This window comes from Tenrec ecaudatus, chromosome 4 (assembly GCF_050624435.1).
Source record: "Tenrec ecaudatus isolate mTenEca1 chromosome 4, mTenEca1.hap1, whole genome shotgun sequence".
Classification (NCBI taxonomy): domain Eukaryota; kingdom Metazoa; phylum Chordata; class Mammalia; order Afrosoricida; family Tenrecidae; genus Tenrec; species Tenrec ecaudatus.
This window is the reverse complement of record NC_134533.1, coordinates 191,707,001-191,725,654: the sequence shown is the minus strand read 5'-3', so window position 1 is coordinate 191,725,654 and position 18,654 is coordinate 191,707,001. Positions and strand designations below refer to the sequence as shown.

At 41.3% G+C, this 18,654-nt stretch overlaps 1 protein-coding gene across 1 annotated transcript in view; it reads left to right on the top strand.

Annotated features, from left to right (window-relative positions):
* The window catches only part of KCNH8 (potassium voltage-gated channel subfamily H member 8), a 422,222-nt gene extending 405,515 nt beyond the window's left edge, over window positions 1-16,707 (top strand). Inside the window, exon 16 of the mRNA XM_075548953.1 lies at window positions 15,997-16,707. Within this exon, the coding sequence (XP_075405068.1) occupies window positions 15,997-16,707 (711 nt within the window). The remainder of the gene's footprint in view (window positions 1-15,996) is intronic.
* Window positions 16,708-18,654: the final 1,947 nt, after the last annotated feature.

The following is an 18,654-nucleotide window of genomic DNA, read 5'->3' as shown; positions in this document are numbered from 1 at the left end:
TGGATGGAAAACAAGACCACTTGGAACCACAGGCGGTATTTTCATTGCTTCTTCTCTCGGACAGCTGGGATTTGGGAAGGGAGAGCAGAATCTAGGATGTGAACAATTGGCTCCCCAGATGGTGACAACTAGCTAACTAGTTTGGGAATTGAGAGCAACAGATTGAAATTCCATATGGATAGATTCCTCTCCATAGATCAAAGAAGTGGATTGAAAGAAGAAGAAAATAAATAAAGGAAATGTAACTCAATTTAGAAGATGAAAAGTATATTGTTATATTTTCTTTATCCATTTTCTTTTTCTAAATAGAAAAACTCAGAAGACAGCATCTCAAATATCGACCCATTTAACAATCAGGCATAGAAAAGGATTTGTCAAATTTGAGCAGAAGAAAGATCCGACTAAATGAATTGAATTTGTCACTTGTCGAGAGATGAGGGTTAGTAAATGAAGATAATTTCCCAGAGAAATAAAACTACCGGTGGACATTAACTTTATTGTGTGACAGACAGCAAAGCAGTGTGATGAGTGACATCTTAACAGATGTCTCAACGCAGGGTAATTCAGTTCTACAATTATGACGGAACTACAATAAGAGAAGGATTCTTAACTGTGAAAATGCCACCCACTCATGGGGAACTAGGGGAGACTCAAGGGCGTGGTTCAGCAAATTTAGCTATAAGACCTTCAAAGCTGTAACTCCTACTCTTGATGCACTTACTGGAAATGAAGAGAGTCAGTTACAGATTTTCCAATATAATTTGGGTAACAGAGAGAACCCGTCCAGGATGTTATGGTCTAGACAGTGTCCTAAGTGCAGGAATTACTGAGATAAATAATACAGCTTCTGTTCTCAAGAAAGCCCTAGCGTAGTTGGGAAAAATCAATCCCATCAGTTCTGTACTGTGAAAGATACTCAGGACTGCCTGGGGGCCTCTAAACAAGGAGATGGGCTTGTGTTAAAGGGATTGTAATATCTGCTCAAAAAGAGGCTGAGTTTTCTTATATGAGTGACAAAAAATTACAGATTTAAGTAGTTATGGTGGTAAGTGGAAAAATTTTCTTTGATCAAAATGAATTTTCTTTTGTTTTCATTGAACTATTTGTAATACCTACTTTGATTTTGAGTCAGAGCTTGAAGTCTTGCCTTTTTTAATGGACAGAATCCTGCTCACAGAGTAGCCACGTAACTATTTAGCAAATGCCAGGCTCTCGCCATTTTTAAAGGAGACGCTGTATGCTGTGCCTTCTATCTCGCAAGCATAACAGGAAGCAGGAAACAAAAGTACAGCAAAACTGATCTTTCAGACACCCAATTTACCACATTTTTGTGACAGTATGTTGTCCCAGTTTATGTCACCAGGGTCCCCACCTCCGGGAGATGCTGTCTCTCCTGGTGACAGCTGGCTTTGTCCTTTGGAAGGAAGAGGAGCGTCCCCTTACCTAATGTGGATTACTTCCCTCCTGTAACTTTAATAAGGTACAGGGGTGTGTCTCGAGAGACACAGTGACAGATCTTCTCTCACAGAAATTGATCATTACCCTCGAGTGCTAAAGAAAGCTTCCCCACTTCCTGGAGTCTTTTGTTCTTTTCCATTCAAACTAGTATAGTAATTTTGTTTTCTGAAAAAGTTAATGCTTGTTTACATTCCTGGAACCAGTCAATCCTCTGGAGACCCATTCAGAGGCCATGACCTCAGACTTATAGCAAATTTACAGTAAAAGCTAGATGTGCAGAACACTGAGAAGTCATGTCACCCAACATTAATAGCAAAGTTAGCAAAAACATAACAGCAAAGTTTGAGGTCGGTGCAGAGAGATTGGAACCCTCATCTAATATACAGTAAGTGGAACTGTAAAATAGGGCAGCCGCTTTAGAGAGCAGTACAGAGCTCCCTCAAAAAGAGGTGACTAGAAATACCATATGACCCAGAAAACCCTATGCTTGCTGTATATCCCAGAGAAATAGAGCCATGAGCCTGGTCGATATCTAGAGACCCATGTTCAGCACAGCACTATTCCCAGTTTCAAAAAAGAGGGAAATAACATAAATGCCTACAAGTGGAAGAATGAATACATAAATTATGTTACATATAACAATGGAATACTATGCAACAATGAAGAATAACAATGTTGACTCCTCCAAATATTTTACAACTTCGGGAATGTGGAAGACTGGATGCTGAATGAAATTCAAAGAACCAAAATCGCGGACATGAGTGCTTTCTGACTCAAAGTGACGATATAGGACAGGGTAGAACTGCCCCCCTGTGGATTTCCAAGACTGTAACTCTTTGAGAAGTAGAAATTAGTTCATCACAAATGGCCAAATGTTGTCAGAGACCAAACTCAAGCCAAACCAAACTTACTGCCATTGAGGCAATGTTATAAAAAGCCAAGAAAAGGATTCCAGAGTAAAAGAAATTATCCTTAATGGTTATTAGGGATGGAAAGAGAAAAGCAGGAGGGTTAGAGGGTAAGCAAGTGTTAACTTCAGTGAAGAAGAAAGTAATGTGCAATAAGAGGGAAGTTGGCAAAAAAAATGACACATGGGAGAGATACTGAGGTTTGCAAGAGTTAAAGATAATTCAAATACTATTATATATATAACCCTGTAATAGTGGCAATCTGTGAATAAATGCTTGGATCGACTTGTGCAGGCTAAACAGATGTGAGAAGAAAAGTGAAAGCATACCTACAAACATACATAGATTTGACGAAAGACATCTGTCTATGCGTCTTTCCGTTTGTTGCGAGTAGACCATGAATATGGTGTAGCAGACAGGAGGCAAACTTGTGACAACTTTTCAGATATAACCAAACCCATTGTTGGAATGGAGAGTTGGGCCTTGGGAACAAGACCGTAGTATTGGAGGAACACTCAATTCACTGGACAGAGCCTAGATAACACAGACAATGGTCTCCAGCCTGCTTTGGTGAGTCACAACTTAGGTCTTAAAAACTGGCTGGGTCTTACAGCCATCTGAGGTGAAGCTATTGGTCTCTCTTCATCGAAAGAAAAGAATGATGGAAATCAAAAGACACAATGAAAACTATTAGGCCAGTGAACTTGTGTACCACACAGACATGAGTTTCCACAATCCTGAGACAAAAAGAACTAGGTGATGCCCAGCCACCACTACAAATTTCTCTGAAAAGGATCATAATTAAAGAGTTCTGAAAAGAATTAGAAAAAATATTTTGTAATAAAGCTGAAGATCATGGAAAGATCAGGCTTAGTGATTGAATAGAGACTGGGGGAACCCCTAAGACGATGGCACCTACTCCCCTTTCTGGTCTGGAACTGAACTCAACTGTGTGTGAGAATAATCAACCGTCAAAGCGAGCAGGGGCAGCAGTGATGCAAGCAAGAGGTTCTGAGCATTAGCCAAGGAGGAATGGAAAGAGCAAACACAGGGAAGACGTGGGATAAAAGATAGGACATTGAGAGTAGTGCAATGTGTAAGTTGAAACAACATGTGTACGAATTGTTGAATGTAAAACCAAAGATCTGCTCTGTAAACCTTCACCTCAATCACAATTTTAAAATTTTGAAACGAAAAACAATGTGGTGAGCAAAGAGGTATTTCAATCATGGAAAAATATCTGTTCATGTTGTTGGTTTTTTGTTGTTTTGTAAACTCTTTTTTGTGACTTGTGTGAAAGTTTACAGAACAAACTGGTTTCCTGTTCAAATACTTCATATGCATTTTGATTCTTGACATTTATTACAATTGCTGCAATGTAATGGTTCTCTTCCCCCTTCCTTCCTCTCATCACAATTTCCATTCAGCTTTTCCTAGTCCCTCCTGCCTTCTGAGACGCATCTCTGGTCAATTGCTGCTCTTTTGATCTCCTATGGGATTGTTCTAAGGAGCAAATTCCTCCCGGGTATTATTGCCCAACTTGTAGACATATTGATTATTTGGGTAAAAGTTGACTAAAGGGATGTTTGATTCAAAACCTGAAAGATATCTAAAGGGCCTGGTCTTTGGGGTTTCCAAAGTCTCTTTCAGACCCATAAGCCTCGTCATTTCTAATGATGCTATATGTTGTTCTATATATTTCCTCCACTCTATTCAGGACTTCGTACTGTGATGACTTCCAGAGTGGACATCAGTGGAAGCTCAGTTTCATCTACTTCGAGTTTCAGATTAGTGGAGTCTGTGACCTGTAGTGCATTAGTCCTTTGGATTAATTGTCTTCCTGCATCTTTGACTTTCTTCATTTATCTTTGCTCTGAGCAGGAAAAGACTACCAGTTATACCTTATATGACCACTCGCAACCTTCTAAGACCCCAGTTGCTACTCACCACCGTTGAATGTAGAGCATGGTCTTGATAAGATACTTTATGCTAATTGGCCTTGATACCCTGAGTCTATGGTCCTGAGCTCCCAGACCTAGTGACTCATTTGGTTGTGGTTAAGTAATTTCCATCACTTTTCCCCCTGTATGTGCTATTACATACATGGATATGTTTATAACACATATGTAGAATTACAATATATATAAGTATAGCTTCATTTGCCTTCCTCTTCCTGTTTAGCTTATAGGTCCATGTATTTACTCATATACAGATATATGTTAGTATTATTACAAGATTATTTATCTGCTTATTTTGGAAAGTAGGAAAATATTTCCTCAGAAATATGTCCATGTTAACATTTTCACTGGTTCTGTGTTTCCTATCTTGGTTTTTTGGGTTATTTTTCAAATTTCCCTTCTTGGTATTGATATAATTTGTTATGTGTTCCTGGATGGGGAAAATCAAATGATTGATGTATTTGGCTGCTAACTTAAAGCTGGAGGTTCAGGTCACCCAAAAATGATTATAGCAACTGGTAGAGATTTTATTTTGTTTTTAAATAATTTGTTGTGGAATGATTGTCCTCTGTATCAACAGCTCTTTAATTTTCCAGAGAGCTTGAACCCATGAATCTTCATAAATTCTAAACACTCTAACAAAACTTCTGACTTCTCTTTAAGTCATATTTCTTTTCCATTAGATAATATATTTCTGAAGAAAAGCAAAGACTGCCACATAAAATATTGGCCTTAAAAATGTCAATTTAGTTCCTGTCCTTAGTTTTCCATTTTTAAAATGAGAAAATAATTATGTATTTCTCTACATCGCATCTTAGTGATATTTTGGAACCAATAAAAATGTACATAAAAGCACTTTGATAATAATTTTAATCAAATAATTTTAAATAAAATAATGGTTGAGGTGCCTAAAATGTAAAGCTATTCTTCAATTCAACCTACAATAAAAGGTCAATCGAATGCATTTTTATTGGTAGCTGAAAAATTCGTTTCAGAATGATACAAAGCTTACAGAATCTCAGTTTTAACATGATGCCTACTGTTCTGAAATTTTGGTGAAAGGGCTAATCCATGCAAGATGGAACCCTTAGGTGAATGTCAGCAGTATAGAAATCACATGATACTGACTTAAGTGAGATCCATGCACTTTAGATAGGAGGGTTGGCAGGTGATGATATTGACAACCTGGAGTGAACATTTCAAAAGACCTTGACTTTTTCTCAGAATCACTGCAGCATGTCTCCAGGGGTATCTCTTTTTCTCTGATAAAAAGCCCAGACAAGTGTTCTCCTGAGTCCCTAGGATTTCATACCAACAGCAAAGCAGAAAAATTTGGGTCTGGCCATTTTAATGCAAGTGTTACCAGTTGGTTCCCTGAAGCAGAAAAACTTCACCATGGCCTTTTTAAAATACCTGATTCTGAGGGACAGTACTTTCCAGTGGCTCTTCTGGGGAGAATTTAGTATATATTCCCAGGAAGTAGAATGGAGTAAGTTACTGGATGAACTATAGATGTATATTGAAATGCTGAAACACACATACACACACAACAAACCTCTACTTGGGAATGGAGAATATAGCCACCAGATGACAAGTATAGTGTGCTGGTCCGGGTAGACTAGAGAAACAAATCCAGAGACACTCATATGTATATAAAAAAGAACTTGGTATCAAAGAGTAACTGTATCCCAGCCCAGTCCAGATCAAGTCCATAAGTCTGACATTAACCCATATGTCCTCTACCAGCCTGTAAATTCCTCTTCAGACTCACACAACACATGCAATGGCACCGAGTGCAGGAAGATCACAGGCCAGTGGGTGGGAAGTCTTCTGGATCCCATGGCACTGAAAGCATGTGGCTCCTCAGCTCCAAGGCCCTGCTGCCATGATCATGATAGCTCCATGTGGCTTGTCAACAGGAATGTCTCAACATCCACGCCTCAGGCTTTTGTTTCTTTTGTCTGTCCTTCTCTTCTCTACATATCCATACTCTTTGTTCCTTCTTTTTCTCCTTGTATTTTCTTTATTTTTATATCTTCTTAGCCTTCTCTAATTTTCCTTCAATCTATAATTTAATTATCTCTCTCTTTAATGATTTTTTCATATCTATCTATATCTACCTATCTATAGATATAGATAGATATACATAGATCCTCTTCTTCTGGTCTGAATATTTGCTTGCAATTTTCTCCGGCCCCACTCATTAATACTTTTTACTTTCTATTTATTTTTCCTCATGAAATACATTTCCAAGCCCAATTCAGATTATTCCTCTTAAAATGCATAAGCCAATTATTTTCAAATATCTGTTGGCCTATCCAGGTGACTGTTTATTATTATTAATATTACTTTTGCTTTATTCTCTCTCTTCTCCCTCTTACTACACTTTCCCCACTCACCCATTTTTCTCCCCTTTTCTCCATTTCACTGTGGTATGTTTTCCAGCCCCTATTACACCTCTCCCATGTCACTGGAGAGAACAAACTACCCTCCATGAGCCAGCAGATCAAACACTGAAATAGATGTGGCATAGTGCTAAGGAATTAGTGGTACATCACAGTAAACCCCTCCTCCCCAAAAAATCAAGAAAAATAAATAAGCAAATGTCAGTCAAGCCCAGTGGAGCACAATTAATAAGAGGTCCTGGAATGACCAAACAAAACTCAGAAGGATGATGTTTATGTTTCCTTCAAGAGATAGGGGGAACATTCATGAGAACAGTGGATGACACAGAAAACTACAATCCTTAAATCAAAAGGAATCTCAGGATATAAATAATGAGATAACAGGATTAGTCAAAATAGTAAAAGGCCCAATGAATAGAATGGAAGAAAAGCGAAATGGAATCTGTGAGATCAAAGACAATCAACCTGGCTTCAAACAAAGGGAGAAACAATCAGCAAAGGGGGGAAGTGCAGGGATCAGAGGAAAGCCTGAGAATGATGTAGGACACTCTCAAGAGAAAAAATCTATGGCTCATCAGAATCCTGGAGCAAGAAGAAACCAAAAATTCTGAAGAGAAATCGTATGAGAAATCATAGAAGAAAATTTACCCAACATCATAAAGTAAGAGAAAATAACTATTCAAGAAGATAAGAGAACCCCAAATATGATAGATCCCCAAAGAAGAACATCGCAACATATCATAGTCAAACACTCCAATTTCAAGAAAAAGAAAGAATCCTGAGGACAGAGAAAGAACAGTCGCAGGGGCTAGACCAAATCCAGGGATACATATGGTAGCCAACTAAAAAGGAAGGGGAAAAAAAGAGAAAAAATTATGAGTGGCAGGGTAACAGGGCACTATCCCACCCAAGGGGAGGGTATTGTTTATATTTCCACAGGGAAAGAGAGACTAGATTTCAACCCAGTGCTGCAACACATGAGTGCAACATACTGGCATGAAGCAGAGAACTAACAGAGAGGTCTGAGGGGCCAGCCCCAATCCCAACTACGTGGACAGCCCCTCTTCCCACAGAAGAATTCACTTCAGAGGACAGCACTGAAGCTACAGCTCAGAGAGAGGGACATATCTGATCAGCGCATAAAGGAGCAAATAAAGAGAGGGGAAGAGAGTGGAGCACATCCCTGAGGACGATATTCCTGCTCAGAGTACCTAATGCACAGATGGGACTATAGGGCCGGCCCCACTATGAGACACAATGTCCCTCACTGACCCCTAGCTCTGCAGGAAACAACACTGGAGACACAGTGCAGGAAATGCGCCCAATCTGACCCCGTCATACCGAGGCGAAACACTAAGGGCATGCAACAGAACAGCAAGAGGAGCAGAGCAACAAAGTCCTCAGGGAATACCAAAAACAGACTTTGGGGAAAGCGCATGGTACCCCATCAGATTCAACCAGAAAACACTCCTAAAGGTCAACAAACAGACCTTGAGTTATTTATAGGCTTTTCTTTTTGTTGTTGGTGATGTTTGTTGTTTTCATTGTTGCTTTATCTCTGTCTTGCTTGTTGTGCATATTATTGTCTCTGCATGTCTATCTAGATAAGATAGGTGGAATAAACAATCTGGAGGAGAAAACAATGGGACCGAGGGTTCCAGAGTGACATGGGAGAGAGGGAGGTGGGGGTTTGGGGGGAGGAAGGGAGGAAGTGGGTGTTAACAAACACAAGGACAAGGAACAAGTGATCTAAAATCAATGGTGAGGAGGGTGTAGGAGGCCTAGTAGGGCTTGATCAAGATCAATGTAACTGAGAGGAATTACTGAAACCCAAATGAGCACGATAGTGGGACAAAAGGAAATAGAAGATAAAACTAGGAGGCAAAGGGCAGTTATAGAAGTCTAAATACAGGCATTAGAACAAGCTTAAGGGCCTTATTGCAGTGCATACACAAATATAATATTATAGAGGGACCACACACAGTGTAAGACAAAATAGATTACTAGAACCTATTAAAATAAATCATTTATGCATATCAAAGGACTTCATCAAAAGTGGAAAGCAGGAGGCCACAGATTGGGAAAAAAATCTTTAACAGTGACGCAACTGGAAAGGTACTAATTACTGAAATCTATAGGATTCTGCAACACCTCAACTAGTAAAAATAATACAATCAAAATTGGGCAAAGAACATGAATGGACAATTTACAAGGAAAGAGTCCAGATGGCATCCAGGTAGAATTCCCCTCCTGTTGTTGGGTCAGAAAATCAAGAGGCACGGGAAGGAAGCCAGAGGAGAAAGCAATGGGATTAATGGTTCCGGAGAGACCTGGGGGGAAGAGGAAGAAGGGATAAACATTGGTGAGCAAACAGTGCCATAAACAGAGGAACAACTAGGGAATTAAAAGCAACAATGAGAAGGACAGAGAGATTCTGCTGGTGTTGGAGCAATAGCAGTCTAGATGAGAGGAATCATTAAGAGGCAGAAGAAGGGTAAGCATGATGGTGGGGCAGGATGAAGGTAAAAGGAAACAGAGGAAAGATTTAGGAAGAAAAGTTAGGGATACAGGTCTAATAGGTGTGCACTTATGTAAATATATTAATTCATAAAAATAGATGTATTTGTCTAGGTACATATATTTATATGTATATGTAATTTTAGTTATATTTATATGACTTTGGGCCTATGCTCAAGCCCTCTCTCAATGCAAGAACACTTTCTCTAACAACCTGGCATTCTGTGATCCTCACCCTTCCAACATTATCACTAGAGACATAATGTGTGCATAAGCAAATGTGGTGAAGAAATCTGATGGTGCCCAGCTATGAAAGATATATCATCTGGGGTCTTAAAGGCTTGAAGTTAAACAAATGGCCGTCTAGCAGAGAATCAACCAACCCACATGGAAAAAGCACACCAGTCTGTGTGTTCATGAGGTATTGATGGGATCAGGTAACAGGCACCAGAAGACCCAAAACAAGCAAACCAACAAAAAACTATATTGTTTAGACCAAGGGAAGCCAGAGAAAGACCCAAAACCCATCTGTAGACAATAGGGCATCCCCTCACAGAAGGGTCACAAGGAAGGGATGAGTCAACCAGGGCGCAGTATAGCAAAATGAAACACACAATATTCCTTTAGTTTTTTTAGATTTCTTCACCCCTGACTAGGATGACCTCAGTCCACTTTAATTCTGGCTTGACTGGAGCATGTACACTGGTGCAGATATGAGCTCACGACACACGGAATCCAGGTCAGATAAACACTTCGGGAACAGAATTGGGAGTAGCAATACCAGGAGGGTAGGGAGAAGATGGGGGGGAGGAGGGAAGAAACAGGAAACCGATTGCAAAAGTTGGCACACAATGCCCCCCTCCCCCAGGGGGACAAACAACAGAAACATGGATGAAGGGAGACAGAGGTCAGTGTAAGACATGAAAACTATAATAATGTATAAGTTAGGTGGGGAGGGAGGAAAAAAAGGAGCTGAAAACAAGGGCTGAAATAGAAAGTAAATGTTTAGAAAATGATGATGGCAACATATGTACAAATATGCTTTAAACAAGTGATGAATGAAATGTTATAAGAGCTATAATAATCCCCAATACAATGATTTTAAAAAGAAGAAATTGTCTAACAAACACATGAGGAAATGCTTACTATCACTAGCTATCTGGGAGATGCAAACCAACATAAGAACAAAGTATTATACCCATAACAACAGTCCAATCTGAAAAAAAGAAAGAAAGAACAACAGATATTGGAGAAGGTACAGAGGGATTGGAACTCATGCTCTGCTACTAGGTTTTTAACTATGTACAACCATTGTGGAAAGAGAGATGGCCATATCTAAAATATCTGGGAATAGAAATGCCATATGACCCAATAATATCTTTGCTGGGCATTTATCCCTCCAAAGTAAGAGACAAACACAAACAAATGTATGCTCCAGCACCATTAACAAAAAGCAAGAGACAGCCCAAATGCTCATCGGTAGAAGAATGTATAAACTCTGCTACATACACAGAATGGAATACTATGCATCCCTGAAAAAATAGCAAAGAAGTCATGAAACTTATACTGAGTGAAGTTAGTAAATCACAAAAGGACAAATAGTGTACAAATCTGCTTCTATAGAAAGCAAGACAAGTCAGCTTCTGCAAGCAAACACCAAGACAAGCCAGGCTTCTGCTCTTTGGTCATGTAATCTTCTAATCTTGTCTCAATCAAAAAGGTAGAAAGCCTGCCCAATCCCCATGAACCATATATTACTCCCTTTATATGTACATCTTAAAATCCACTTTGACTGAGAAGACCTCGGGTCAGCTTGTGCCAGTGGTTTAGTCATACAACATTGCACTAACGTCATCCCAAATCAACAGACACTCCTATAAGAGGGCTAAGTGAACCTGACTGGAAATTAAAGTCAAGGTGGGGTAGGGAAGCATGGGTGTCTCAGAGAAGGGATTATGCTGCTGTTGTTCCGTAAACTGGGTGAATCATCCTCCCATGAGGGAAACATGCTCAACAACACTTGCGTAGAACCCACGGGGAGAATGTGCCTGGTACTATGCTCCTAGACGAGACACTTCTGACCTAGTTTCTGTCCAGCCCTTGATGACCCAGGCCATGTGCTATCGACTACTAGTATTTAAGACCCTGTCCTTTGAATGCACACAACATCCTTCATAGGCTACACCAGCAGGAATCAATGTGGAAACCCCACTAAAAAACCAGGGCCTTACCTCAAACTCACCTGTAGCAGATTTAAGAAAAAGACATACATACTTGCCCCTATGGCTGAAACATCCGAGTGTGAGAAACAGATGACTACTATTGCAAAGTTATTGAATTTATGAACATTAGATTTTGGTTCGGATCTCTTGTTTTGAGAATACTCAATGAATTGGATGGCCTGGGGCCTGGGGTTACAAAATATTTTACTATTTTAATGCTCTCTTTGATTTCTTATGATTTGTATTAGTCTGGTAGGCATGATTCTGCCTCTATGAATGAGTGTTATTGAAAGTTTTGCCCTATCACTAACCCCCATTGTTAGTGTAAGTAGTGTCTAGTCACTTAAATGCTTAATCTGTACAATCCAACTATTCATTCATTTCCGTCTGAAAAGCTGCACATGCATAATTTGCTCTTTTCAATAGTGCTTTAAATTCCATGTCATTAGTTAAATTAATGATACTGTCAGTAGACTCACCTTATGCCCTACTGGGATGATCTATCATAAAATGATATGACATCTCTAAAGTGAACCAGAGACATATATAAGTCAGAGCTATATGAATGGATTTGGGGCTCGCACTTAATTCTCATCCAATCTAAGAACCATTAGTTCAAATGACATGACCCGACTCAATACTTGCTTTCATGAAGAGATCACATCACTGAAGATATGTGTGCTAGAGCGAAATGTGGTAAAGAAACTAGATGGTGCCCAGCTAGTCTTAAAACAAGCAGCCATCTAGATGAAGCATCATCTCAGGCCACATGGAAGAAACACACCTGCCTATGTTACCCAAGGACTGTAAATAATAAAATCCAAAGCTGAAGAGGGGAATGATGTCAGAGCTTAAATTGGGAACACCCTGTTAGCAGAAGGCTGCAGATGACAGTAGAAGCCAAAATCCATTTTCAGGGTCCCACCTGGATTAAGTCTCCAGTGATCCCCTCTGTCCAGAGATGTGAGTCATCTTACTATCACACAGAGAGCACTGTAAAGTCAATTGTGTCCGATGTGGTTAGGTTAAAATGTAACATTGAATCATTTGATCTCCCTTGTGACCCATTTTTAAAAGTTGTTTCTGTTTTGAGGTTTTCTAATTTCTTTTCAATTGAAGGCCTTCTCTGTTTTGTTTTGTCCTTGCTGAGTTTTTTGTTTGTTTTTGGTTTGTGTTCTATATGATTTCTATTCATGAAATCCAAGATCAGTAAATTTAGAGACAGTACCTGGGTCCATAACTACCAAGGTGGATAGCAGAGGCTGAGGGGAAGTGAGGAAGGAGCTGGAAACAGTGAGTAAGACAGGAAACTCTGAAAACTCATTGTGGTGATGAGTGTACAACTCTTCTTAATATAATTGGAGGATTAGATTGTCTGATATGTGAATTTATATGTCAATAAACTATTTAAAAAGAAATTCCACTCGAAGAGCAATTTTAGTTTGGACACCATTATCGATATTGAATTGGCCAAACAACTACCCCCATCTCGCTGGTAGCCAGGGGGGTTAGCAGGAGGAAGAAGAAACTTTCTAATCTCTTAGAGCAGTGGTTCTCAACCTTCCTAATGCCACGGCCCTTTCATACAGTTCCTCAGGCTGTGGTGACCCTCCAACCATAAAATTATTCTTGTTGCTCCTTTGTAACTGAAAGTTTGCTGCTGTTATGAATCAGGCGACCCCTGTGAAAGGATCATTCAAACCCCAAAGGGGTCGAGGAGCGCTACAGGTTGAGGAGCGCTGCCTTGAAGAGTTACGCTCTAGGGACTTCACAGGGCCAGTTCTACTCTGACCTCCAGGTGGCTACAAGTTGGGATAAACTTGATGGCACTGATTTTTTTTCTTTCTGTGATGGATTCAGCTTCTTTTAGGGGAATTTGGTGGTTCATTATAATACAATAAAATCATGGGGAAATTCAGTATAAGATATAAAACATTATTAAAAATAAAAGTAAAAAGATTGCTATATTGTGTTATATCAGAAAATAAATGTGCCCTTCTTTCTGGAATTATAGGTCTATCTGACTTTGAGGATCAGAGAGCCACACTTCAGAAAAGTAGACCGAGTAAAATTCCATCATCTGGTGGCCTTTTAACCAAAAACTTAATAAAAAAAACACTGCCATCTAATTAATTCCAACTGATAGCAACCTTATCGGACAGCATAGAATTGTTCTTTAGGATTCCAAGATTATAAATATTTTCTTAAATAAACAGCCTCATTCATCTTTCTACCACAGAGTAGCTGGTGGGCTTGAACTGCCAACCTTTCAGTTAGTAACCCAATGCTTACCCCACAGTCCCACTAGGGCTCCTTAGTGGCCTTTTATTATTGAAATAAGTGGCGTTAGGAAAACAAATCCTCCAGTGAATATTATTCTTGGTTCTAAGTATAAAGTGGTAAGACATTTCCATGATCCATAAGCATTTGGGGCCATGTGCCCAGTGGTGTCTCTTCAGAAACTTGCACTTATGACAAGCACTGAAATTGTATGCCTGTGCAAATACCTGACACCCACCTTTTAGATAACTTTACCAGAATATCAGCCCCCAAATACAGTCAAGCTTGTTAATTTTTTACTTAGAACATCATGACACTAAAGAAACATTACAACTAGCTTTCACTGATGAAAATTAGTCTATGGCGTGCTTCAAATAATTCCCTTCCCCCTGATTTGTCCTGTTTTTATAATCAGCAGAGAATACAGAATTACACCCTCAACACTTTCCAGGGAGCAACACACCTTGGGTCCCAGGACCTACAGCCACCAGTGCCCACTCACCAACTGTAGCAAGAGCACAGGACAGGAAGATTGACCTGAGCTTTTAAAAAAGTGGGAAGTGGGAGGTGAAATGCAGTCAGACTAGTCTCCCGGCACTTCCTTTCCAAACTTTATAGCCACACTCAAGTTCATGCCCACTCACGGACCCAGGCTTTGAAAACCAAGCCAAACTCACTGCCACCCTGGTGTTTTTGACCTCAGCACATCTTTTAAAATAGAACCGCCTCTGTGAGTCTGGTAGACGGTAAGCTTTTATCTGTCTAGAAGTCATCTTTCTTCCAAGCAGCAGCTGGTGGTGGTTTCGAATTACTGACCTTGCAGTTAGCAGTCCACCACATAACTCACCACACCACCAGGGCCCCTACAGATCCAGACCCAGGAAAAAACCTTTCTCTGACTGTCTAACTACCAGTTCCTGCCCCTCTGGGCTGAGATAGTTCAGACAGATAAGCATTTCAGAGAGAGGGAAAGATCGCACAGTCTGCCTTGACCCAGAGAGGCTCTCAAATATTCTTCTCAAGAACATGAGTGTTGGTTTTAACTTGCTGAAAGATCCCCCATAACTAGCACCAGAAACTGCTCGATGGCTCCTCCCCTGCACCTTCAGGGTCTGGGCTATATCTGCGTTACCTTAGTTAAGGCTTCTCACAGCCCCCTTGCGAATCTGAGGAAACCTGAATGTCTTGCTAGATACTTGAACCAAGCACAGATGACACAATTGGGCTATATAGGGTTCGGGGTTCACTGATTGCCCCCAGAACATAATGCTTATTTGTACTTCCCTACCTGGCACATCTCTTACTTTCTTTCCAATTTTTGGCAGCTTTCTTGTTTCGTTTCGTTTGCCTGTGAACTCTGTCCCTAGCAATTCTGGTGTGAGATCTCACTATCACTGGTTGGCAATATGTCCTGCACCTACTGTCTGTACCAATCTCAGCTAGAGAATGACAGATGTTAGAGATACTATTTACTTGTGTTCTCAAGGCATGTGCTTGGCTGAGTGTCATAGGTCCCAAATCCACCAGTGGCATTCTTTTGAGATCTCCAGAGCGAGTTTTATACCAGGCTGCGCCTCCCAGCGCTTCCGAAGCAAAGGGCAACCATTGGCATTTGAGAGGTGAGAGATGACAACGGACAGCTAGCGCTAATTTTAGTGGGCACCACGGATTGATAGCTCCAGACTAAGTATGTCTCCCAGAAGCCCTCAGGGCGCTGTGGGTGAGGCATTGGTCTACTAACTGCAAAGCCCGTTCTCAGGAGAAAGACGAAGCTGTCTGCGCCTGTACAGCATTCACCTTGGAAATACTGTATAGGCCCATGTGAGTTGAAAGCTATTGGATGGAGGTGAGGTGGGATTTTTTAATATACATTTATCTCAGGAGTCTGGTGAAAATGGTTTGGGGCTGCTAAAATTAGGAACCCCTCAGAAGAAACACCTGACGGTGGACATCTGATCAGTCCCAGTCACTGAAAACCCCATGGAGCTTAAGTTCTGCTCTGCAGAACGTGAGCTTTCCGTGGGTCAGAATCAACTCAAAAGCATCTTTTTAATTTTTTTTTTTAGTATCTCTCAGAATAAGGATGGCTTCAGATGAGGATGTCTCCCCCATCCGGGGCCTGTCCGTCTGGATTTGGAGCAGCTTGGTGGACCTTCCCGTTAACGAATTTGTTTTCCCTGCTCTGATATCTCACCGCTTATGGCCACGACCTTGATCTGCTGTCTTTTGCTTTGCTTTCCCCGCACAGGTAACAACGTTGACCCAGAAGGTCTCCCAGTTAGGCAAAGACATGAGGAACGTGATTCAACTTCTGGAAAAGGTTCTGTCACCCCAGCAGCCCTCGAGAGTTTGCGCTGCGCACCCGGCCTTGTTGGGCCCCTGCAGGGAGAGCCTCCCGGCCAGGACGGCCAGGGGTCCGCACCCATCCTGCCTGCACTGGCGGCCGGGCGCCGCTGCGGACAGCCAAGCACCGCTTTGTCCCGGAAATGTCACCTCGGACCTTTGGAGTGTGGGTCCCTCCGCTGTGGGGTGCAGTCCCCAGCAAACTGGAGCTCCTGAGCAAACTCCTACAGCCCGTGACCTTTTTCCTTCCCCGGACCTGGACGAGTCACCTGCCCACTACCAGGTGGCCCACGAAGGTCACTGGCCGTTGTTAAGGTGCATCTCTCCCCCTTCAGACCCCACGCTGTCGCCACTGCAGTCCATCTCGGCCACCCTCTCTCGCTCGGCCTCAGCGTGCTCCTCTTCGGAAACGTCGCTGCACCTGGTTCCCCTCAGTAGATCCGAGGAGGGCGGCTTCAGCCAAGCACCCGTTAGTTCCTTCAGCCTGGAAAACTTGCCAGGATCTTGGGATCGGGAAGGAATGGCCTCCATCACGACCAAACCCTTGGAAAATGTCCCCCTGGAAGTTGTCACCAGCTCGGCCGATGTGAAAGAGAGCAAAGCTGTAAACGTATGATACCAGCGCAGGTGACGCAGTTGCCCATCCCAAGCCCCCCTCTCACTGCATGATGGCTTTCATTTGCCTTTTTTTTTTTTTTTTTTTTTTGCCTCTGGCAGGCACGAGGACCCGGCAAAGGTGGCCCTTGAGCAGAAGACAGTGTGAGGAGCCAGGGAGAGGCAGAATCCCCTCCATACTGTAGCAAACAATTTCTAGATCCTAGAAGTATAAGAGAAACTCTTTTTTCCCTGTACAGGTATTAAGTTACTGGTCTGTTGGACAGACTTGGTAAACTTTCGAAGACCCCGAGGGTCTGAGCAGCTAGAAGCCCCAGACAAAGGATGTGGAGTAGGACTTGTCCTAGGTGGCTTTTGTGAAACGCAGCAAAGGTTTTTTTCCTGAGCGCCTGATTGTCATCCCTGAACAATATATCCGTAGCACTGTTGGCCTCAGGAGAGCGTATCTCCTGCTGATCTATTTTTCCTTTTGTCAAGGCAAAGGGACAATTATCGCTGCATGTCATCTCCTCGACAATCAGTCAGATAGAGTTGGTGGCCGGTGGCTAACTATTGCACGTCATTTGCCATGTAAATGAAAATGTCTTTATTTATCCAAAAAAGGCTATTTTTATATCCTTGGTATGAAATATGTATTTAAACTATTTAAACTATTTATAAAGAAGTGAATGTTTTCTTTTCTTTTTGGTAAAAGTGGGGGGGAGGGAAGCTTGCCGTTTTAACAAGAAATGCACTAATGTTCATGTATAGTAGATAAATTATTTATTATTAGGAGGATGTAGTTTCCAAAGGACTCTGGCTTTTATCTGCATGCAGTTTGCAACAAATGTATCCTCACCCTTTCGGCTGACAAAAGGAGAGTGAGGTCATATTTTGTTAATGAAATAAAAACATGCACTACTACGTGTCAATGACATGAGCTTTGGAATGGTGGTGGGAGGAAGCTATCTCTGCTGACTCCTGCCAGTGGTTGGGAATAAGGCTGCTCCCCACTGTGCACAGGTCTTTCCTCCGGGCATCCTACGGTGTTGTCTAGGAACCCAAAGTTTACCTGTGGAAGATGAGATCGCAGTTAACCCATGTAATTGTGTATAACTCACAATGACTCAAGAGCCATTTGGGGGCCCAAGTGAGCTAGAAAAATATTGGGGTTCTTCTGTGCTATGCTACTCTTTCATAAGAGGCTGTAGACCAGTGCGAAATCCAAAAGAAGCCAAGATTCTAGCTGTGACCCATGAGACTGACACCAGCTTACATGGAATCAGCACTTTATATACGTACATGCACATACATACATGCATATATATATATATCTTTGTGAACAACTAGTAGTTAGGTGCTTGAATTCCGAATGGCTGGAATTCTGAGTCCACCCATAAGCACTTTGGACGAAAATTCTAATAATCTACTTCTGGAAAAGCAATCATTAAGAACTCTTCTGCAACATAGATCTACCATATTCCATAAAATAATACATATCACGGAAACTCTCTCAACAGCCCTGTAAGTTATGCAAGACACAGGTTTTCATTCCCATTTTGCAAAAGGGAAACCGAAAGCCCCAGAGATTGCACAATTAACCTGCAATGCTCCCTACATGCAAACACAGGTGCTGCTTAACAGTTATTTACACACATAAAAATATTGTTTTATTGACATATAAGTCATGTATCGTACAATTTGATCATTCAGTCATATTAACAAGAGTTGTGCGATCATCACCGCAATCAGGTCCAGAACGTTTCTATTTGCACTCAGTGTTGTTAGCTCTCCATTTCCCCAGACCTCACCTGCCGTGCCCATAGGTAATCACAATGCAGTTACTGTCTCTATCCAGGATTTCACAGACACAAAATGCATGATACCAACCAACAACAATGACAAAAGAAAACAGAGAAAAACCTCAATTGAAAAGAAAGCAGAAAATATTTAAAGCTTTTTACATAAG